Genomic DNA, 19,024 nt, shown 5'->3' on the forward strand with positions numbered 1-19,024 from the left:
AACTATCCCAAAATATGAACAATTATTTGTCATGAGAGGTGAACCTATAATAAGTCACACAAAAAAATCAAAACATAAAACACTATCTCACAAATTACTAACAACCTTGATAACAAGGTACTCAATGAAAATTCACCCAAAAGGGATTAGATCTTGATTTTATTAAAAAAAACCGATAAATAGGAAAGAGGATGGAAGAGCGAAGGGGCTTAATCAGTGAAGGGGATGAAGGTTCAAGTGCGGAGAAGTAACGGCTATAAGCCTATAACCCTAATTTTTGAAGTCGACTATCAAAACTACAAATCCTAGAAACAGTATATACTTAAATTACAGACACTCACTTTATATATAATATAATTTGGACTTTCAATGATGCGATTTAAAAACGAAACCCAACGATGTAAGGTCACTAAAAATATATTAATGCTATACTTTTTTTAGTACAATTATGTTGATTAACATACTATATATATATATATATATATATATATATATATATATATATATATATATAATTAGAGGAAATAGGGTTTTACATTCGTCCATTTTTTGATAAAACATAGGATTTTATTTATACATGCACGTAGTTATAGGAATAAAGTTAAATTTTTTGTTTTCTTTTACTTGAATGGAAATTGGAAATAAAATAAATTTAAATTTTTAAGCATATCAACATGACACAAGTTTTTTTTTAATTTCTTAGATAGTAAACAGACTGTGTTATTAATCTATTAATTGTCAATTTGGTCAATTCTCGTACAAGTGGCTTGGAATCAAACCGATCTACTTCATAACAGCTTCTCTTTTTCTAAAAAATACGTGATAATCGATATCCGTACTGACTCCAATTCTCACCTCTCTTTGTTTTGCTCAATCACATCGGACCTTTCCTCACTCTTGTTCGAACTCATGCATATCTTTTATTGTTACTTTTTCAAATATATTTTGTCACTATATTTCCAATCATACAAATGTGTTCGTGGTAGACTCGCTATTTTTATTTAAAATCAAGGATCTTGAATTAGTTGTATTGATTTAAAAGACACATCAAAAATGTCATACAAAGTGTATGTTCCCATGAATTGTGCATGCCAATCTCTAACAATTATTTCTTCCAAGACATTATCACTGGTGTTTCATAACTTCTTACATGCCTTTTCTATGACTTTCAATTTTATACCTCATTTTATGTCTATTCTTATTCATGAAACTTATGTTGATTTCAGTTAAGGTTCTTTCTCGTCTTTACTCATATGTGATACTCCCATAAAAACAAAGATTTGATATCAATAAATTTTAGATTGCTATAATTGATTTTTAATTATGGCATCGTCATTTGTGAATGCCATGTCTGTGCTCTCATATGCTGGATATGGTCAATTCCAACAAAAAATTTTATATTGGGGTATAGGAGCAAAAACTTTGAATACAAAAAAATTCATATTAAGCCAAGTAAAAGGCGGGAACAATGAGAATGTGAGCGATATTGAGAAAAAAGATGATGCTTTGGAAAAACTAAAACCATTGTGGGATGATGGGCACGGGACTGCAACTATAAAGGATTTTCTTGATATAGCTATATATAATATCAAGTCTGGTGGCGATGATCAAATTCGATGGTTTTGTCCTATTGAATGTGGGCGTCCTCTCAATAATTCTCCGGTCCTCTTTTATTTGCCTGGTAATCAACCTTATCAACGGTAAATTTTAAAGTATTTAATTGATTACTTACAGAGAATTTAATTGATAAATATTTATAGTGAAGACTTTTTTTGAGCTAGAAAATTTTATCTATTTATTGAAGATCAGGAAAAGCTGAATTTAATTTGTTTTACTTAGTTGCACTTGCATGGTGTCTAATTATGTGTATGTGAAATACTATTTTACTTGATGTTTCTGTTAAAGCTAATCTTATGGTTATACTTCGTCGAATATGCATGTATGCGTGAAAGCTCGAAGGCTAACTTTGTTTGGTGAATATAGGGATGGATGGTCTTGGTTCGGGACTTGTTATGCACCACAAAGCTCTTGGCAAGTAAGTACTATATTTTTTTATTGCGCATGTGAATGTAATGTAAGAAAAATATCTATCATCTCTTGAGAGTAGACTAACATAAATAGTGTTTTTGAATAATAGTGTTATAATGAGTCCGAAGTCCTAACTTTGAATAAGGTCTTGAGGTCTATTTGGACATAGTAAAGCTAGACTCCACTTCACTAATGAAGAGAGGCTCGACAACCATCAATGAACTTTTTATATCCATACTTTTTATATAAAGGTTCTCAACTAACTTTTTCTTAGTAAACACTCAAGATCAAAAAATTGGATTCAACTTCAAAATTAACAAAATTTCATGAAATTGGCGCATAGTTTATTTCAAAAATATGAAAGACCTCCAGCCCAAAGGTTTATATATATTTGTAATAAAAAGTTTTTTTTAAAGTTTGTGCATTATCAAAATAAATAATACAATATATGAATTTATAGTAATGGTCTGTCGTAAAATTCTCATAAACTGCTCGTAATAATGCAGGGTTTTTGAGGTTTGGTGTCTCCATATTCCTTTTCATGATAGAACATCATTTGAAGGTACTATATTTTTAAATTCTCATCACTCTAGTATATATGATGTGATCTTTTATTACATTATTGTGCAGTTTGTTCATGAAATACAGCAGATATAAAAATAAGTTCAATGTACCTTTTAGAAATGTGATACAACATATATGATGTTACTAAAGATATTAATGGGTAGGATATGTGTTGACTTTTATTATATTCACGATCCACTCAGCATACGAGAAATACCAGCATATATCCATTATCCTAGCGAGAATTAATATTGTTTACCACCATCCCACCCGTGTAGATGCGGGTTGGAGCGAATATTAGTCAACACCCATTAGTTATTTACTTATATTTGTTATCATTTTATCGACAGTAACATTTTTTTTTTGGGTGATAAATATATATATTTAAACTTAATAATTCAAATTTTTGTTAATTTTGCATATTTAGTATTTATAAATGAATATATGTGTATAAAAACATATTCATAATTTTATAATTGAATTAATAGATATACATGTGTAATATGTATATATGAATAGCTCGTAGCTCAAATGCGAAGCTAGAGACACAATATTTTCATCTTGCATATCTCTGTGTGTGTGTGGTGCTGGTGGTGTTGCTTGGGGGGGGGGGGGGGGGGGGTGTGTTTAAAGTTGAGTATTGTCCGTTATACCTAGTCCCTTCACTAGTTATAATCTTTATTACATGTTTCAACTTTCGGTGAATATTTATAATAAAGTTTCTAAATGAATTAAAATGTATGTATATTGCATACAGGGACACTATCCACATCCTAATAAAAATTATATATATGAGTGCAAATTTAGTGCTTGTTATTTTATGAAGTCTGACACACAACTATGCAGGTTTAGTGGAATTCGTGGAAAGCACTATAAGGTTGCAACATTCTTTCTTTCCTGATAAGCCGATATATATAGTGGGGGACTCATTTGGAGGATCCATTGCTTTAGCTGTTGCTGCTAATAATCCTACAATAGACTTAGTACTCATATTAGTCAATCCGGGTTAGTTTTCATCATCAAATATTGATGAATTGTTTACTCTGTGTTTGAATATTAATTATTTTCTATATCTAATTTCCAGCTACATCATTTGATAAATCGCCATTGCAACGCTTACTTACTAATGTAGAGTCTTTTGTCGACGAATTTGATAGTGCAATCCCGTATATCCTTAGCATTATACTAGGTACGTTAATTGTTGTTTTCTGTTCTTTACCGGATTAGCCACACATCTTAACTATAACATTTATTCAGGTGACCCATTGAAGGCTGGAATGGTCAACTTAAAAAATAGCAAGCTTAATGGAAATATATTTGGCCAATTTCTCAATAACATAATTGATGTGATGCCAAGTATTCATGTATGTCAACTACTTTATATTTTTACGTCATACGATATCTTAACATCTAAACATCTCTGTTGATAAACATATTTTGAGTAATAACCAACTACATTTTCAAGACAAATACATATTGATATCATATGATAAATATATATATTAATGTAGAACACGCATACATACACAAATATACCTGCACTTAAATTAAAGTATGTCCTTATAATTGATGAGTTATTTTGATCACCTGCTTTAAGATTGTGAATCTACAAGTAAGTTCAATAAATAATCAATTTTATTAGGGGATTTGGAAATTAAATTATAGACGTTAGATTATATCAATATAGATGGATGAGATTTACTCTTTTCTTCTTCTTTTTTCTTCATCAAACACGTTAATATATAGTTACACATAATCACACACACACACACACACATATATATCTTTTATATATACATATATTAATCCATTATCTTCTCTATTCTCCTTAAACACATACACTAATATGTCATAAAACCAAAAACTCATATATATATATATATATATATATATATATATATATATATATATATATAAGAAAACTTATTCCCAATTTTTACGCACCTCTTCTACAACTTTGCACAATCTTATTCAATAGTTGTACACCACATTGTTTAACAGTTTAAAACTAACTTGTTCTGCAATTGAACACAATGTTCACCTTGTTGTAAATCATTTTTAAAAATATTAATGTGAATTTTCACACTATATTTTCTATTGTTTGAAAAATATGTTTGTAAAAATAATGGCAAAATCACCATAAAAGTTATTGGATTTTTCTTAAAAAGATGACAAGCAACTATCTCGAACATTTATTAGAGGAAAAAAATCATTACATGATATGTAGTAATATGAACTATACATGGTCATATAATAAACGTAGATGATGAATTATATTTAGGATTATTATGTGCATTTTACTTGGATTTATATTATCAAATTTTTTCATCATTTCATTGAAAGAGTTGACTATAATGATGTTATATTTATGTCACTCGTTAAATTTAAATTGAAAATAACAAAATACATTGTCATCTTACTATATTTTGTTATATTATCGTATATAATTTTGTTACTATGTTTTCTCATTGTCATCCTAAATTGAGTAGAAGTTTATATCATTTTCACATGACCTATATTAAATTCTAGTCTTGTCATATTTGTTAGGTATTGGCTGATAGTATACCTGGAAGCATTTTCGAGTGGAAGTTAAAACTACAAAAAGCTAGTGATGTTCATTTGAATTATCGTCTTCATACAATAAACGCTGAAGTACTTGTGCTAGCAAGGTTACGATTTTTCTGGTTTCATTATAAATATAACACACACACACACACACAACTAAAATTAAACCAAGAGACAAAAGGTTGAAAGATTCACTCAAAAATCATGTAATAAAATATTTTTCAATAGGAAAAGATGTTAGGTCTCGAAGTATCGTAGAAGGGTGGATTGAATACGATATTCATTACAATTCAAAAATTCTTTTAAATATTTGCGAATAAATAAATTGCGATCCTTGAAGTGGGTGCTCGTTCTTAAGAGTTATAAAGTGTTTTTACGGATATAGCAATTATGAACCAAAACACAAGATTTCAGAGAATATCATTTTATTGATGAACCATGTGGGTGCTAAAAATTTGGTATCTTCGTATCTTCACTATTCATGTGCGAGCATAGTATTATTTACGTGACATGTTCCGATGTTGAGTGATAATTCCTATGCAACAGAAATGGTTGTCTTTATGTTTAGACTTATAAAAGAATAAATTAAAGATTAAAAATTTGGTATCACATCATCATCATGATTCATTAACTTAATAATTAGTTTTTTATTATTTGATATTCGTTTTTAGGAAAATGATGGTTATTATCTTTAGATGAAACTAATCTAGACCTCATAGTTTAGATATATTTAAATAAATATATTGCCTATAATTTTATAATTATTTGTTTTATATTTTCATATTTAATTTTAAATTATCTTTAAAACTTGATGTCCATGTATTAATGTTGAATTATTGTGTTTTAAATATTAGTGGGCAAGATGGCATGTTCTTGAGTAAAACTGAAGCTGAACGACTTTCAAGTCTAATACCTAATTGCACTATTCGGTACTTTCAAAATACCAAGCACAACCTTTTAATGGTACATTTGCTCTCCTTCTCTAATTTATTTTTTATTTTCAAATTATATTCAATTATTTTGTAATGCTTTTTATTTTATATAATGATTAATTTTCATGACACATGCTTGTCCATATAATGTCCAAAGTATAGTATTAGATTTAAAAGTAATATTTGTTGATTATTGGAACATTTTCTATGTAAATAACATAATTTACATATATCCTGCTAGGATAGTGCCTTGTAATTAATAAATGTAAAAACACAAACTTTATCATGCAAAATAATGTTATATAGATTTGTAACTCTATTTATACTACACTGTTTTTAAGATAAAAGATCCCATATAATGTAATTATGCTAGTTAAAAATGTTTATATTGTTAAATATACTATTTTCTCACCATGTAAAAAAATTAGTCCCAAGTAAAAATATTAGACAAATAATTTCTTGTTGTTGAGTCACAATTTAATATTCTAATGCTTTAATATTTTTCAGGAAGAAGATATCAATTTGCTAACTATTATTAAAGGTACTTGCAAATATCGTCGATCAAGAACAAAAGATTGGGTCTCAGATTTTTTGCCGCCAAGCATGTCTGAATACAACCATGCATTCAATAAAACTTACGGGTAATTTATCACTACAATATTACAAACTAGTTGATTATCATATTTCAAGTTGTAAACATATATTTAGAAAACATATATTTAGAAAACATAATAAAATTATTCTACTTGAAATAAACTTATTTTGTAATTGTATATGAATTTAACGGCAATATTAAACCTATAAAAATGTAAATACAGTACTTGTTTACAACAATTAAATCAATATTTAGAAAAATGCAGTCATAATATCATCGTATTAATTTCTAAATAAACATAAATATATATGAGTTAAAATGATTTAGCTGTGTAAATACAATTTTACACAGACTATAATGGTAATTGAGTTATCATTTTATTTTAAACTAATATAATCATAACTTAAATATGATATCATGGACCTACATATTACCATGACGTTCCCTGTGCGTGTTATTATGGACCATGATTCCTCATTTTCTCTCATTAGAATATTATGTACTTGACAACATGCTCCTATATGTAACTTTATTACAAATATTGTCATCAGTGTTAAAATTAACTTTCGACCATTATAGATATTAAAATAAGTGACAATACACACACACACACACACACACACATATATAAAAGATAAATTGTAGCATGTGTACAAGCTTTTACTTCACATACATGGAGTTTTAGATAAATGAATATGTTATAATATTACATTACATGCAGAATCGTTCGCCTCATTACTAGTCCTGCAATATTCTCAACTATGCAAAATGGAAATATAGTGAGGGGTCTCGATGGAGTTCCCGACAAAGGTCCTGTTATATTAGTTGGCTCTCACATGTTACTGGGTACTGAGATCAGTTCATTGGTTCAAGAATTTTTAATAAAGAAGAATATAATGGTCCATGGCATGGCTTATCGTGAGATCTTTAACCCGGAACTAGAACACCCTTTCAAAATATTTTCACTTTTGGATATTTTTAAAGTGTTTGGTGCATTACCGGTTAGTACAAGAAATATTTGTAAAGTTCTCTCAAGTGATTCACACGTACTTCTTTATCCCGGTGGCTTACGAGAGGCGCTCCATCGTAAGGTATTTTCATGTTCCTCTCATCTCATACGCCTTATGATTCAAGTTAAATATTTACTAAAATGGTTTTTAGTGTACACTCTTGTAAGTTTGTTTATTATTTTAAATTATGTAATTTTTTGTCATATGCTATTGACTATTTAATATTTGACCATTATTTCTTTATTGTCTACTCTAACAATATAGTATTTTCGAAAATTATATTAAAGATTATTTTCAAAATTTTTTGATATTTGATATGTTGAATTTTGTATTAAAAATTATGTTGATGCTCTTATTGTGTAGGGTGAACATTATAAGCTATTTTGGCCTGATAAGCCAGAATTTGTGAGAATTGCAGCGAAATTTGGAGCTACGATCGTACCATTTGGAGCCGTGGGTGAAGATGATATGGTAGAAGTATGTATCCATATATTTAATGTGTTTCCTAATACGCTATACTTCATTTTTTATATTTATTGGTCATGATTATTTATGATGTCTTAGTTTTGATATATCTTCATTTTGATTACTATACTATTATCAATGTTGTAAATAATTTAATCCTGACAGTTGCTCTCGGATTATAATGGTCGAACGAGAAATCGTAATTATATAAAATTAAGGTAAATTTCAATTACTTGCATATTTATCTATTTTCTAGCAAAAAAAAGTTTATTATTACATGTATAATCTTTAACATTTATTCTATTTGTAGGACCGAAAAAGATGGAGAAATTTCATATGAAAATCTTTCTTACCCAAACTTTTATCCCAAAATACCCGGACGATATTACTTCCTATTTGGGAAGCCTATGCGAACAAAAGGAAACGAGACTCTATTCGAAGAAGAAGGATACAGAAAATACTTTTACATGCAAATAAAATCAGAAGTCGAACACTCGATTTCATATCTAATAAAGAAGAGAGAGGAAGATCCTTACAGGGGTTTATTGGATAGAACACTATATCGTGCATTTTCAGCTTACATGGATCATGATGTACCATCTTTTGAGCCATAAGTTACAACTTTTATATCATTACAACAGAAGTCATGATTTAATAAATTTTTATCACATTATGGCAAACAAAATAATGGGCCTGTTTGGCAGAGCTCATTTTAAGTGCTTTTAGACTTCTTTTAACATTTTAAGTTGATTTACTTTTTACGTACTGTTTGGCAGAAGAAGCAAAAATACTTTTTTTTTGAGTTTTTAAGCAAGGAGCCTATTCAACTGGCTGAGGATTCGGACTATCACACATTGATCAATCAAAGAAAGATTTCAGCAGTGCTAATTGTTTTGGCTCTTTTAATGATTTGTATTTCATTATGAAGTTTATAAATTTTTAATGTGTAATAAATTTTATTTATTAATAAACCTTCTCTTATTTTAATAATTTGATTTTTTTAATTTATAAATTAAAATTGTCAAACACTCAATTGACTATCATATAATCCCTTTAACCTCACATAATAGATTAAACCTAGAAGCATGTAATTTTTCATCCTCATCATATATACTCCCTCCGTCCCTCCCATTTCTTATCAAATGGGTTGGGCACGGAGGTTAATAAATATGAATAAAGTAGGCGAAAAGAGAAAGAAAAGTGGGTGAAGTGGTGGGACCCATTGATTTTTAATGTATAAAAAGAAGATAGTGGAGTAAAAGTAGTGTGAAAAGAAAAGAAAAGTGGAGAATTGGTGGGACCCATCGACTATTTTCGGTAAGTTTTGAAATGTAAAGAATTGGATGGGACACCCCAATGAAGAAAGTGTAAAGAAATGGTAGGGACGGAGGGAGTACTATATAGTCCAATCTAGGTTTCTTGATCAGTTAGTAGACTATCATTTCAGACCAATATTTGAGCGTGACTGCGCATGTCGTAGTCTAGCTTGCACAAGAGGCAGATAACATCTCTTATAAAATAGGAGGGTTAAATCCTCTACGGATTATCCATATTTCTCATACGATTCACAATACACTTGAAGCCCACTTTTATCATTACCCGTCAACGACAACTTTTAATGTAATCAAAGTACATTAATCATCGTATAAAAATATAATGATTTCAAATGTAAAACATCGTTATAACTGTGAGATTACCTATAACACAATAGATATGTAGAAATCTACACTAGATCTTTTCAGCACCATATATTTTATATATGTGTTTGTATCCTTGATTTTAACATCACTATATTTATGATTAGTTATATGTGATCACAAATCAACAAAACACATTAGTCTTGACTCTTGATGTATTATCATAATCCCATAATGATTATACTCGTCTAGGAATGATTAGAGATATAAGACTATTTTTATAATATCATTTGAAAATCGCGTACTTAGAAATATAAAATTCATATGATAGTAAAGCATAATTTAATAAAAGGGTTTATTATCTAATTGGGCACTCACTTCACATCAATATATCATCCGGAGCACTCTCGAATTTTCAATCTCGTTTGAAACACTGTTTTCAAAAATTACATCAGTCTTAGAATTAACAAGTTAAATTCAAAAACAAATCGACAGTTTGAGAAGTGTTACTCATGAGAATTTAACACAGTAGGCTATAGAGATTATGTAGGTATGATTGATTGAATTTATGCGTCCAAAAAATGGCTATATATGGATTATTAGGGTTTTTTATAATCCATCTCTTCCACCATCAATTTTACCCATTTTTTGGATGCAGAAATTCAATAACTTGTACTTAGATAATCTCTATAACCTACTGTGTTAAAACCCTATGAGTAACACTTCTTAAACTGTTGATTAGTTTTCGAATTTGACGTTTTATTTCTAAGACTGATACAATTTCTAAAAATGGTGTTTCTAATGAGACCGAAAATTCAAGAGTGTCCCGGATGATATATTGGTGTGAAGTAAGTGCCCAATTAGATAATTAACTCTTTAATAAAATATTTGATATTTTATTAAAATATTAAAATACGTGTTGAGCAGTTTGCGGTGTAAAAAACCGAGGAGAGTAACAATTTTACGGAAATATTGACCGATTTCTCTGACACTTATTCGTACATATTATTCAGAAATGAGAAAACACGTGCAAAACGTTGTGAAGTTTGGACATTATTTTTCTAAAACAACCAATTGAAAAAAAAAACAAAAAACGAAAAGCATAGAACAAGGCTGGCAAGCGCAAGAAGCCAGCAAATTATTAGTCGGCATCAACATCATCATCGCCACCGCCAAGCCAAGTCTTTCCTGGTCATCAACACATAATTCCCTTAAATCCAACGGCCCAGAGTTTTTCTAGTGAGAGAAAATCTTTCTAGAGAGAGAAGCAACAACAACAATTAGATTCTCACAGATCCCCCTTTCTTTTTCTTCTTGGGGTTTTGCTTCCTTCTTAATCCCCACCCTTTCTCTCTAATTTCCCTGTATCTATATCTCATCCCCTGCATAAAGTTTTCATCTTGTTGTTGAATTCACATACACACACTTAGATATATTGTATATTGGAGATGGATCAGTTTGGTGTTTTAGTTGAAAGTATTGGCTTTAAATCACAAAATAGATCAACCCCTTTGGCTGATTTGAAGGGCAAAACCCATGGTAATAATGGGTTTTCTTCTAATTTGGGTTTTAACTCCAAACCCTCGCCAAGTTCTGTTGATGGGTCTGGTCTTGATGGGTTTTTTGTATCGAATAATGTCTCGAAAACCCAGAATTATGATGGGTTTGATGTGTTTAATGGGTCTAATGAGTATGATTTGGATTCTATATTCAAGGGTTCTAATAATTCAGCTGCAAAGCCTGATCTTGTACAAGATAGTGATGATATTTTTAATGTGTTTACGGGGCCAAAGTATGCCAGTGAGAAGAATTTTGATAATGTGTTTGTGAAGATTCCTCCACCCCCAAAGGCAAATGATATTAATGATGATCTGCTTGGGGGATTTGATGATATGGGGCTGAAACCTAATTCTGTGCAAAATGATTCTGTATATGTGTCAAAGAATGATTCTGGTTTTGATGATTTGATACTTGGTTTTGAGGAAGGCGGTGCTTCAAGAAAGCGGTAATCCAATCACACACTTTAGCTTTCTCTTTTTTGGGTTTTAAAAGTTTTAACTAGTGCAAGCAATTGAATTGTCACTCTGTTTCCTAGGCTTCATCTGCGTAGTAGGTAATTTCCAAGGACTAAATATTTGCAACATTTAGAATTAGTTGTGTGCTGGTTAATTTCGGTATGCTGAGGTTTTGTTCATGTTAATTACATTCTATAACAATAATGCTATGAGATGCTGATGCTATGACCAGGTGCAACTTTAATTAGACTTTAACTTTACTTGGTTTGGAAGGCTACCTTTGCTTGAAGAACTACGTTCATAAATCAAACTTCAAAAAATTTGTTTAATACGTAAGTGTTAATTACCAAGCAGAGTCTTGGATCGGTGTATTATATTAAATAGCATTTGGCACCATTGCAAGCTCTGAGTTGAAGCCTTTAACATATAAAAAGCTTGTAAATGCCAATCATTAGTCTGCTTTTTAGTAAGTAAATTGTTACCCCTTATGAATGGAGTTATGAAGATCTTTGTTGGAATCTCGTTGTCTAGGTTGGATGATCATCATTTGTTATAGATATTTAATCTTTTTAATGATTATTGTGACTCTAGATCAAGTTTAATACTGGAGTTCTGCACAACTTTTTGTTGGATGGTATGAATTACGATGATAAGCATAAATACTTAGCTCGAGGCTCTCATTATTCCTAAAATGCATAGAACTTTGCTCTGTTTTGACTGTTTGACCATACAACAGACAGCCACGTCATGTTGTGAAGGATATTTAAGTTATGTTTATAAATTATTCAGTTCATGAATATTCTTTTGGTTATGATACACCTGACAGGAAATGCTTGATTATAAACGCCTGTATAATGTCTGCTGTTTACTTTATAGCAGGAAACACAATATAACTCTGAGCACTTTTTGCAGTTTAATCTTAGGATCAGAGTCGACCATTATTTCTAATTGTCATATGGCTTACTATTTCTTCTGTAGAGAGAAGTCGGAAACAAACAGTTCCAGGCGTTCAAGTGGTCAACATGGTAAATCAAATAAAATCATGGTAGAAGACCCTTTCAGCTTTTTTGAAACGTCAGCTCCCAATCCCTTAAATCAAGGAGAGAGTAAAGTATCTGAGGACACAGATGTTTTTGAGTCAATTTTTGGTGCACATACTAAAACGAGAAATGTACAGAAACCAAGTTCAGTAACTAAGGTGGAAACTTAGACCATAATTATGTTACATAATCGGAATATGCTTTTTGGTGAAACAAGCTGCTTCAATCTTTTCAACTTTCCTTTTTCAGGATTCTGTATATGATGCACTATTCCAGAAAAGCAAAGTTCCTGCAAATCAAGGGTCTGGGAATTATTCCACCACAAGAAAAGTTTCTCCTGCAATCAATGTGGATGATGATTTTTCATTTCTCTCTGAAGTTGAAGGTAGGCATTCTCATTGGAAATGCAGCTTCTGTCCCATATAATATGTCTATATCTATATCTATATCTTTATATATATGTATATATGTATATATTGTTAGCTATCAAATCCCTTGATGCTAATTATACAAATGACGTTTTGTTTGGAGCAGTTGTCCCTCCATCTGGAAAATTCCAGGAAGTTGAAGGGGAGAGTGAAGAAAGAAGAAGACACAGATTAAATCATCACCAAAATACCCAGGAGCGAATGGTATATATCCTTATTACTTTTAACTATTTCCCTTACTCTTTTAATGTACTCCACAATACTTGAAAAATTATTTATTTAATTCTCAATGCTTATATATACTATTTTGGTTCTCTTTCATTTGTCCACAATCTATAGATGACTTTCATTATAGGTCTAAGAAACACAGAAAGATATATAAGAAAGAAGACTTCGTAAGTGTATATCTAAGTGGGTAAATCTTAATGGTTTTCAGTTTTCACAGTCTTTTTAAGTTCAAAGATTAGTTTTTATAAATTCAAAGTTCATGTGTTAGTAGTTGCAGAATATGACAGGAATTAACATATTGAGGTCCATGATGATTGAAAATCTTTACAGATGGTATAAAACAAAGACTTATGCTTGGACTTAAATTATAACTTTATTAGTTCCACAACACAAGAATAAAGCTTTCGTAAGATTATATAGAATGATGTAGTTATTCATTTAGATTGCTATTTAGGGTGATTCAACCATCTTAGATAATATAAAAAAAACACCACCAAACTAGGTCAAATAGTATGATGTTTGTTTTCAAGTTTTTATCTAAAAATACTGAATTAAGTCCCTGTTCTATAACACTTGTAACACGGGGAGACTCAAATATTACATAGACCTTTTAAGTTGTGTGTTGCTCACTGCTTGATGGATAATGATCTGTAGCTTGATATTACTTATCTATCATCCCATCATGCTCTAATCACTTATTGTCGCAAGTCAAGTTGATTTTTTCGATATATCAGACAACACCTTTTGCAAAGTGCATGGCGTGCTAAATGCTATGAGAGTTGCTGTATACAATGTGACTTTCATCATTGTTACTTCTGGTTTCTTCAGATTAAGGCTCTGAACGAAAAGAATCGACGAGACCGTCAGGTACAGCTAGAGCAAGAGGAGAGGCATGTAAGTATCTGGTCCGCCTGTATGCCCCAATTTTTTTGTTCTATAATAGTGTTATTTCTCGCTTTGTTTCACATGTCTGTCATTTTTAAAATTTGACAATGATTAGACCAATAGTCTTGAGGTTCGCACAAGAAAACCACTGTTTGTTTGCAAACTGCGATATACTTCACATTCTGGTGTCCAAGACTGTTTTTGACTTCAAATGTAAATCCTAAATTAAATGCAATACCCACTGAAAATACTTAAAGCCACTCAAGAAACATAACATGCTTTGTAAAATTCTGTTACCAGTCATAAGATTTGGGAGAAGCTTCTGAAAAGTAAGATAAAACAGAGGGGAAACCTTTGAAACAACCCTTCACCAAACAAGTGGTTCGGCTTTAATAATAATTAGTAGATGTATCCTTGGAAATTACTTTAGGAACAATGAAGGTGCAGTATGATTTTTTTTGTGCACTTGCTTTCTGTTTGTACTAAATTTCACTCAATTAAATAGTACAATTATTAATCATTCAAAAATCTTAATTTGTTAAACGTGCTATACTACAGAGGCTAGCTGCAACTCTGGATGATGAAATAAAACGTTGGGCTCAAGGAAAAGAAGGCAATTTGCGTGCACTGTTATCCTCGCTACAATATGTGTGTTTCTTACCCTACATTCTATGAGTTTTTGCTTGTATATTACAGTGATCACTTATTTTATATACATAATGAGTTTTCTGCTACCTCTTAGATTTTGTGTTGTGGGGTTTAAGAATGTTATCTCTAATATCATGTATTGTGCATATTGAAATGCAAGACATTATTTTAGGACTTGAAGATTGGAAGTTATATGTACAGCTAAGGCAGTTCCAGCTAAAATGCTGGATTTAACTAAATAAAACGGGACTTCCACTTTGAGTTTGATATTGTAACAAGTGACCGCCATGTGAAGTCGGTCTCCTTCTATTTCTTAATTAGATCAATTTAATTGTCAACGATCTCTTACGAATTTGTGGTTCCAAGTATCAATGATGTGAAGGGACTTACCTAAGTGAACTTAGTAATTATCAAGTATCGGATGTATCTTGGTTATAAAGGTGCCTTTGAACAGTCTCTTTGGCTCCAAGTCAGTGTTACATTCTCATTCAGTTAAAAAGTACTTTTTTGCAAGTTAGCGGCAAAAATTTATGTTGGTGCTCGAGTATGGGGATGCTCAGCACTTGACTGGTAATGTAACCACCCTTTAGGTGGGAGCTTAAAGGTTGTATCCGTTTGTCAATCATATTGTTTTAACAATTATGTGGGATGCAGCTGCATTAGTAAGACTCTGTGCTTATGGTACTATAATTGTATAGCCAAGTTACCAGTATCTGAACAATGTCCAAACTTTTGTCGAATGATTCAAATGTTCCCTCCCCTGGGAAATGGAACCTTGGTAATATGACATAAAATGAATGGTTGTTAATACTCCCCCAAGCAATAATTAGGTTGTTAGAGCAAATTTGCACTTAAAGCAACACTTTTAGCTTTTCAGTACTAGCCATCAAACAGATTCTAACTAGTTATGGATTCATAATAATAACTACATATGAATGTGTGTTTAAGTCGTTTATGCATGACTATGTGCAGGTGCTTTGGCCTGAATGTGGCTGGCGCCCAGTTTCTTTGACTGATATGATGACATCTATCTCCGTCAAAAAGGTTTATCAGAAGGCAACCTTATGTGTTCATCCAGACAAGGTTCAACAAAAAGGCGCCACCATTCAACAGAAGTATATTGCAGAAAAAGTTTTTGATGTTCTAAAGGTATGTAACCCAAAGTTTAATCTTTATATTTGTATAGCAGGTTTTTAAGTCATGCTAAATTAATAGATAGTTTATTGTCAGAACAGTATGTGAGCTCTGTGATTAAAAAAAATCATAATATTCTGAATCAAGTTAGTCTACAGCACATAAAGTTCTTATAGCTCGCACTTTATAAAGAGAGGTCACACAGATAAGACCTTGAAATAACTTTAAAACACAAAAATGCACACCAACCAACTTATTGAAAAGCACAAATTAAATCGAATCAAAGCACATGATATTCAAGCAAGCTCGTCGACTTTACTGGTACTTCGAATCTTAAAGGCAATAATAATAATAAAATAAGTTCCAGCATTTACTAACTTTCAGTGAGTTGTACTCATTAAAAACATCTGGCCATCTTTTAAAAAATCAAATTCTTCTTCATAATTGGTAGTGACATCGTCTTTGTCAAACTGCTTTCTCCCTGTCCTCGTCATTTAGTTGTTTAAGTACTGGTTTGAATTTGATCACTTCTAAAGTTAAGAATGATCTAGATCTTGAAGCAGCTCTTCAACGTCAAAGTCGTGAAACAGATTATTGTATAATGGGTTACCACTCTGCAATCTAGTACCAGTATGTTTTTTTTTTTTTTTTGGCCATTCTCGTGGGTATGAAGACAAAGTTGGTAACAAAATATATATTGAATTAATTAGATAATTAAACATGCGATATAAGATGTTTGTCTGGAGGCATAACGTATTTTTAGTGGACAGCTAGAAATGGATGAGATCTTAGCAACTTTTAGAGGATAATAAGAAATTGATGAGCAGTGTTACCTCTCTATTCCAGATTGGTTATATGGTTTGGGTATTACTGTAGTTAGGGCTTAGGGTTTAGGGAGCGGTTGGTGGAGGGTCTTTTTATTTATTTCATTGCACACCTTCTCTGTCTTGGGATTTTGTTTTGTTTCTTTGTCATGTCAAAAATATTCTGAAAATCTGCAAAAGAAAATTAAAAAAGCCAGAAATTTTATAATCTTCAAACCTTATATGATTTATGTCATAAGGGGTTTTTTTTTGCGGAAACAACCTCAATACTTATAAGGATAAAGGTAAGGTTTGTGTGCATGGCATATTGCTATAAGCCAATAACCTAAACCTAATTCCGAGTGGGACAAAGGGGATTTTTGGTTGGTGCCATAAATATATAAGAGAGTAGAGTTAGAAAGATAGTTGTTGAATGTGTAGTTTTCCTATTCCTAATATTTTTTCATAGTTCATTAAATATGTGGGCTACTTATAATATACCCAATTGTTTTGGGTCTTAGTCCATTAGATTGGCTATGAGGGTTTCTATTTCGTGTATAGTAACCTCCACATATTATCTTATACTTCATTATTGAAAACATAGTTGAACTTTGATTTTAGTTTCTTTTCTTGGTTGTGATCCATAGTTATTCTCCTTCTGCCTTTGGAACCTTAGGGGTAGTGGATTTCCTGCTGTTTAATTATTCTAGTCTATCTTTGGTTGTTTTGTATTCTGTAAATTTATTGTTTCATCACTATGTATAATTTAGGTTGGAGATGCGATCCTTGTTAATAAATTTTGTTTCCAGACCCTAAGCAATGCTACAGTTCAGTCATTCATAGATCTCTGAATATATATTACTAATTGAGCACACAATTGGACTTTGACAAAGGCTTGAACCCACTTTGCATTATAGTGCATTATTCAAATTTTGCACCTTGCCTTCATATATATTGTGAGTGAACTATTGGAAATAGAATCTACTACTTGCTTATGTAGAATACATTTGAGCTTATTGTCTTTTTTCTTCAATTGTAAAACAGGAAGCATATAACAAATTTAGCTCTGAAGAATTATAGGACACGAGATCTATTCTCATCCATTTTCAGGCCACTTTACTCGGCAGTCAATCAGTCACACCTTTCCTTGGAAACTTGAATCCTTTCAAGACCCAGTTATTTTCTTCAACTATCCAGTGCACGGGCTAAGTTTCTTTAACCTCAAATCTGCTTTTTTGTACTTCTTTGCTTTGGTTATTCAATTCTTTTAAAAGGTGCTCATCTCACATTTGTTTAGTTCAGTTCTGTGTGAATTTATTCACCTGTACTATATTTCAGTAATCTTTAAGAAATAATTACACCAGAGCACTAGTATATGCCCCAGCTGATGTGTAGGTCGCAGCATGTCAGCATCTACAGACTACAGAGGTGGTCCTCATGTCGCCGGGGACTTGATCCTCTAAATTAATATAAACAAGATTGTTGAAATTTGTAATATCTGGTTGCATGGTGGGTCCTGTTCTGTTAATTTAGTTCGATTTTCCTGTACTGGGAATTGTTGGTGCCTGGACCCCGGCTGCATTTTAGTGTGTAGCCCTGTTTATAAGATGTAGAGTAGTATATCATTTCTTGCAAGTTGCAAAATAAGATAATAAGTATTGCTTGAGATTGAACTTCCATTGCTTGCCATGCTATACTTTGTACTCCGATTTATAGTAGACTTGACAATAATTGGTTCATTTTACTCTTGTGTACCCTAAATAAAAATATAAAATGAAATCAATAAATATATTAGCATATTATATTCTTACATATATTTATATGCATTAATGTGTATATTTAAATACATACCAGTAGAGTTAATAAAACAAATGATCACTAAAACAGATAATGTTACATTTAAGTTTTATGATTTTGTCTATTGGTAGTTTTTGCCTCTACCTTTTTCTTTATATAAAACAAGGAATTATTTCAAAAAAAAATAATAAAAAGGTTGATCAAGTTAACATTTTATATTTTTTTCATTCTTTGGATTGAGTATTGAGGA

The 19,024-nt window shown here is 31.1% G+C and overlaps 2 protein-coding genes across 2 annotated transcripts; both read left to right on the forward strand.

Annotated features, from left to right (window-relative positions):
- The first annotated feature begins 1,218 nt into the window (after positions 1 to 1,218).
- Positions 1,219 to 8,871, forward strand: LOC108218385 (phytyl ester synthase 1, chloroplastic). The gene is made up of 13 exons (XM_017391296.2): positions 1,219 to 1,681; positions 1,984 to 2,035; positions 2,535 to 2,590; positions 3,439 to 3,597; positions 3,677 to 3,781; positions 3,850 to 3,956; positions 5,140 to 5,261; positions 6,012 to 6,120; positions 6,597 to 6,730; positions 7,406 to 7,775; positions 8,058 to 8,171; positions 8,325 to 8,377; positions 8,470 to 8,871. The coding sequence occupies exons 1-13, from the start codon at positions 1,324 to 1,326 to the stop codon at positions 8,771 to 8,773; spliced, it is 2,043 nt and encodes a 680-aa protein (XP_017246785.1). The 5' UTR covers positions 1,219 to 1,323; the 3' UTR covers positions 8,774 to 8,871.
- A 1,996-nt stretch (positions 8,872 to 10,867) lies between these two features.
- Positions 10,868 to 18,654, forward strand: LOC108218955 (auxilin-related protein 2). The gene is made up of 8 exons (XM_017392146.2): positions 10,868 to 11,801; positions 12,790 to 13,009; positions 13,101 to 13,236; positions 13,386 to 13,483; positions 14,336 to 14,401; positions 14,951 to 15,040; positions 16,013 to 16,189; positions 18,022 to 18,654. The coding sequence occupies exons 1-8, from the start codon at positions 11,245 to 11,247 to the stop codon at positions 18,055 to 18,057; spliced, it is 1,380 nt and encodes a 459-aa protein (XP_017247635.1). The 5' UTR covers positions 10,868 to 11,244; the 3' UTR covers positions 18,058 to 18,654.
- The last annotated feature ends 370 nt before the right edge of the window (positions 18,655 to 19,024 follow it).

The sequence above is a fragment of the Daucus carota genome, chromosome 4 (genome assembly GCF_001625215.2).
Source record: "Daucus carota subsp. sativus chromosome 4, DH1 v3.0, whole genome shotgun sequence".
NCBI classification, from domain to species: Eukaryota; Viridiplantae; Streptophyta; class Magnoliopsida; order Apiales; family Apiaceae; genus Daucus; species Daucus carota.

What these genes read in the sequence shown, in the direction of transcription:
- LOC108218955 (XM_017392146.2), top strand. Translation starts at nt 11,245, where the DNA reads ATGGATCAGTTTGGTGTTTTAGTTGAAAGTATTGGCTTTAAATCACAA. An exon ending in AAAATACCCAGGAGCGAATG is followed by an intron (nt 13,484 to 14,335) that starts GTATATATCCTT and finishes TGGTTTCTTCAG; the next exon opens with ATTAAGGCTCTGAACGAAAA. An exon ending in AAGTTTTTGATGTTCTAAAG is followed by an intron (nt 16,190 to 18,021) that starts GTATGTAACCCA and finishes ATTGTAAAACAG; the next exon opens with GAAGCATATAACAAATTTAG.
- LOC108218385 (XM_017391296.2), top strand. Translation starts at nt 1,324, where the DNA reads ATGGCATCGTCATTTGTGAATGCCATGTCTGTGCTCTCATATGCTGGA. An exon ending in GAAGTACTTGTGCTAGCAAG is followed by an intron (nt 5,262 to 6,011) that starts GTTACGATTTTT and finishes TTTAAATATTAG; the next exon opens with TGGGCAAGATGGCATGTTCT. An exon ending in CGTAATTATATAAAATTAAG is followed by an intron (nt 8,378 to 8,469) that starts GTAAATTTCAAT and finishes TTCTATTTGTAG; the next exon opens with GACCGAAAAAGATGGAGAAA.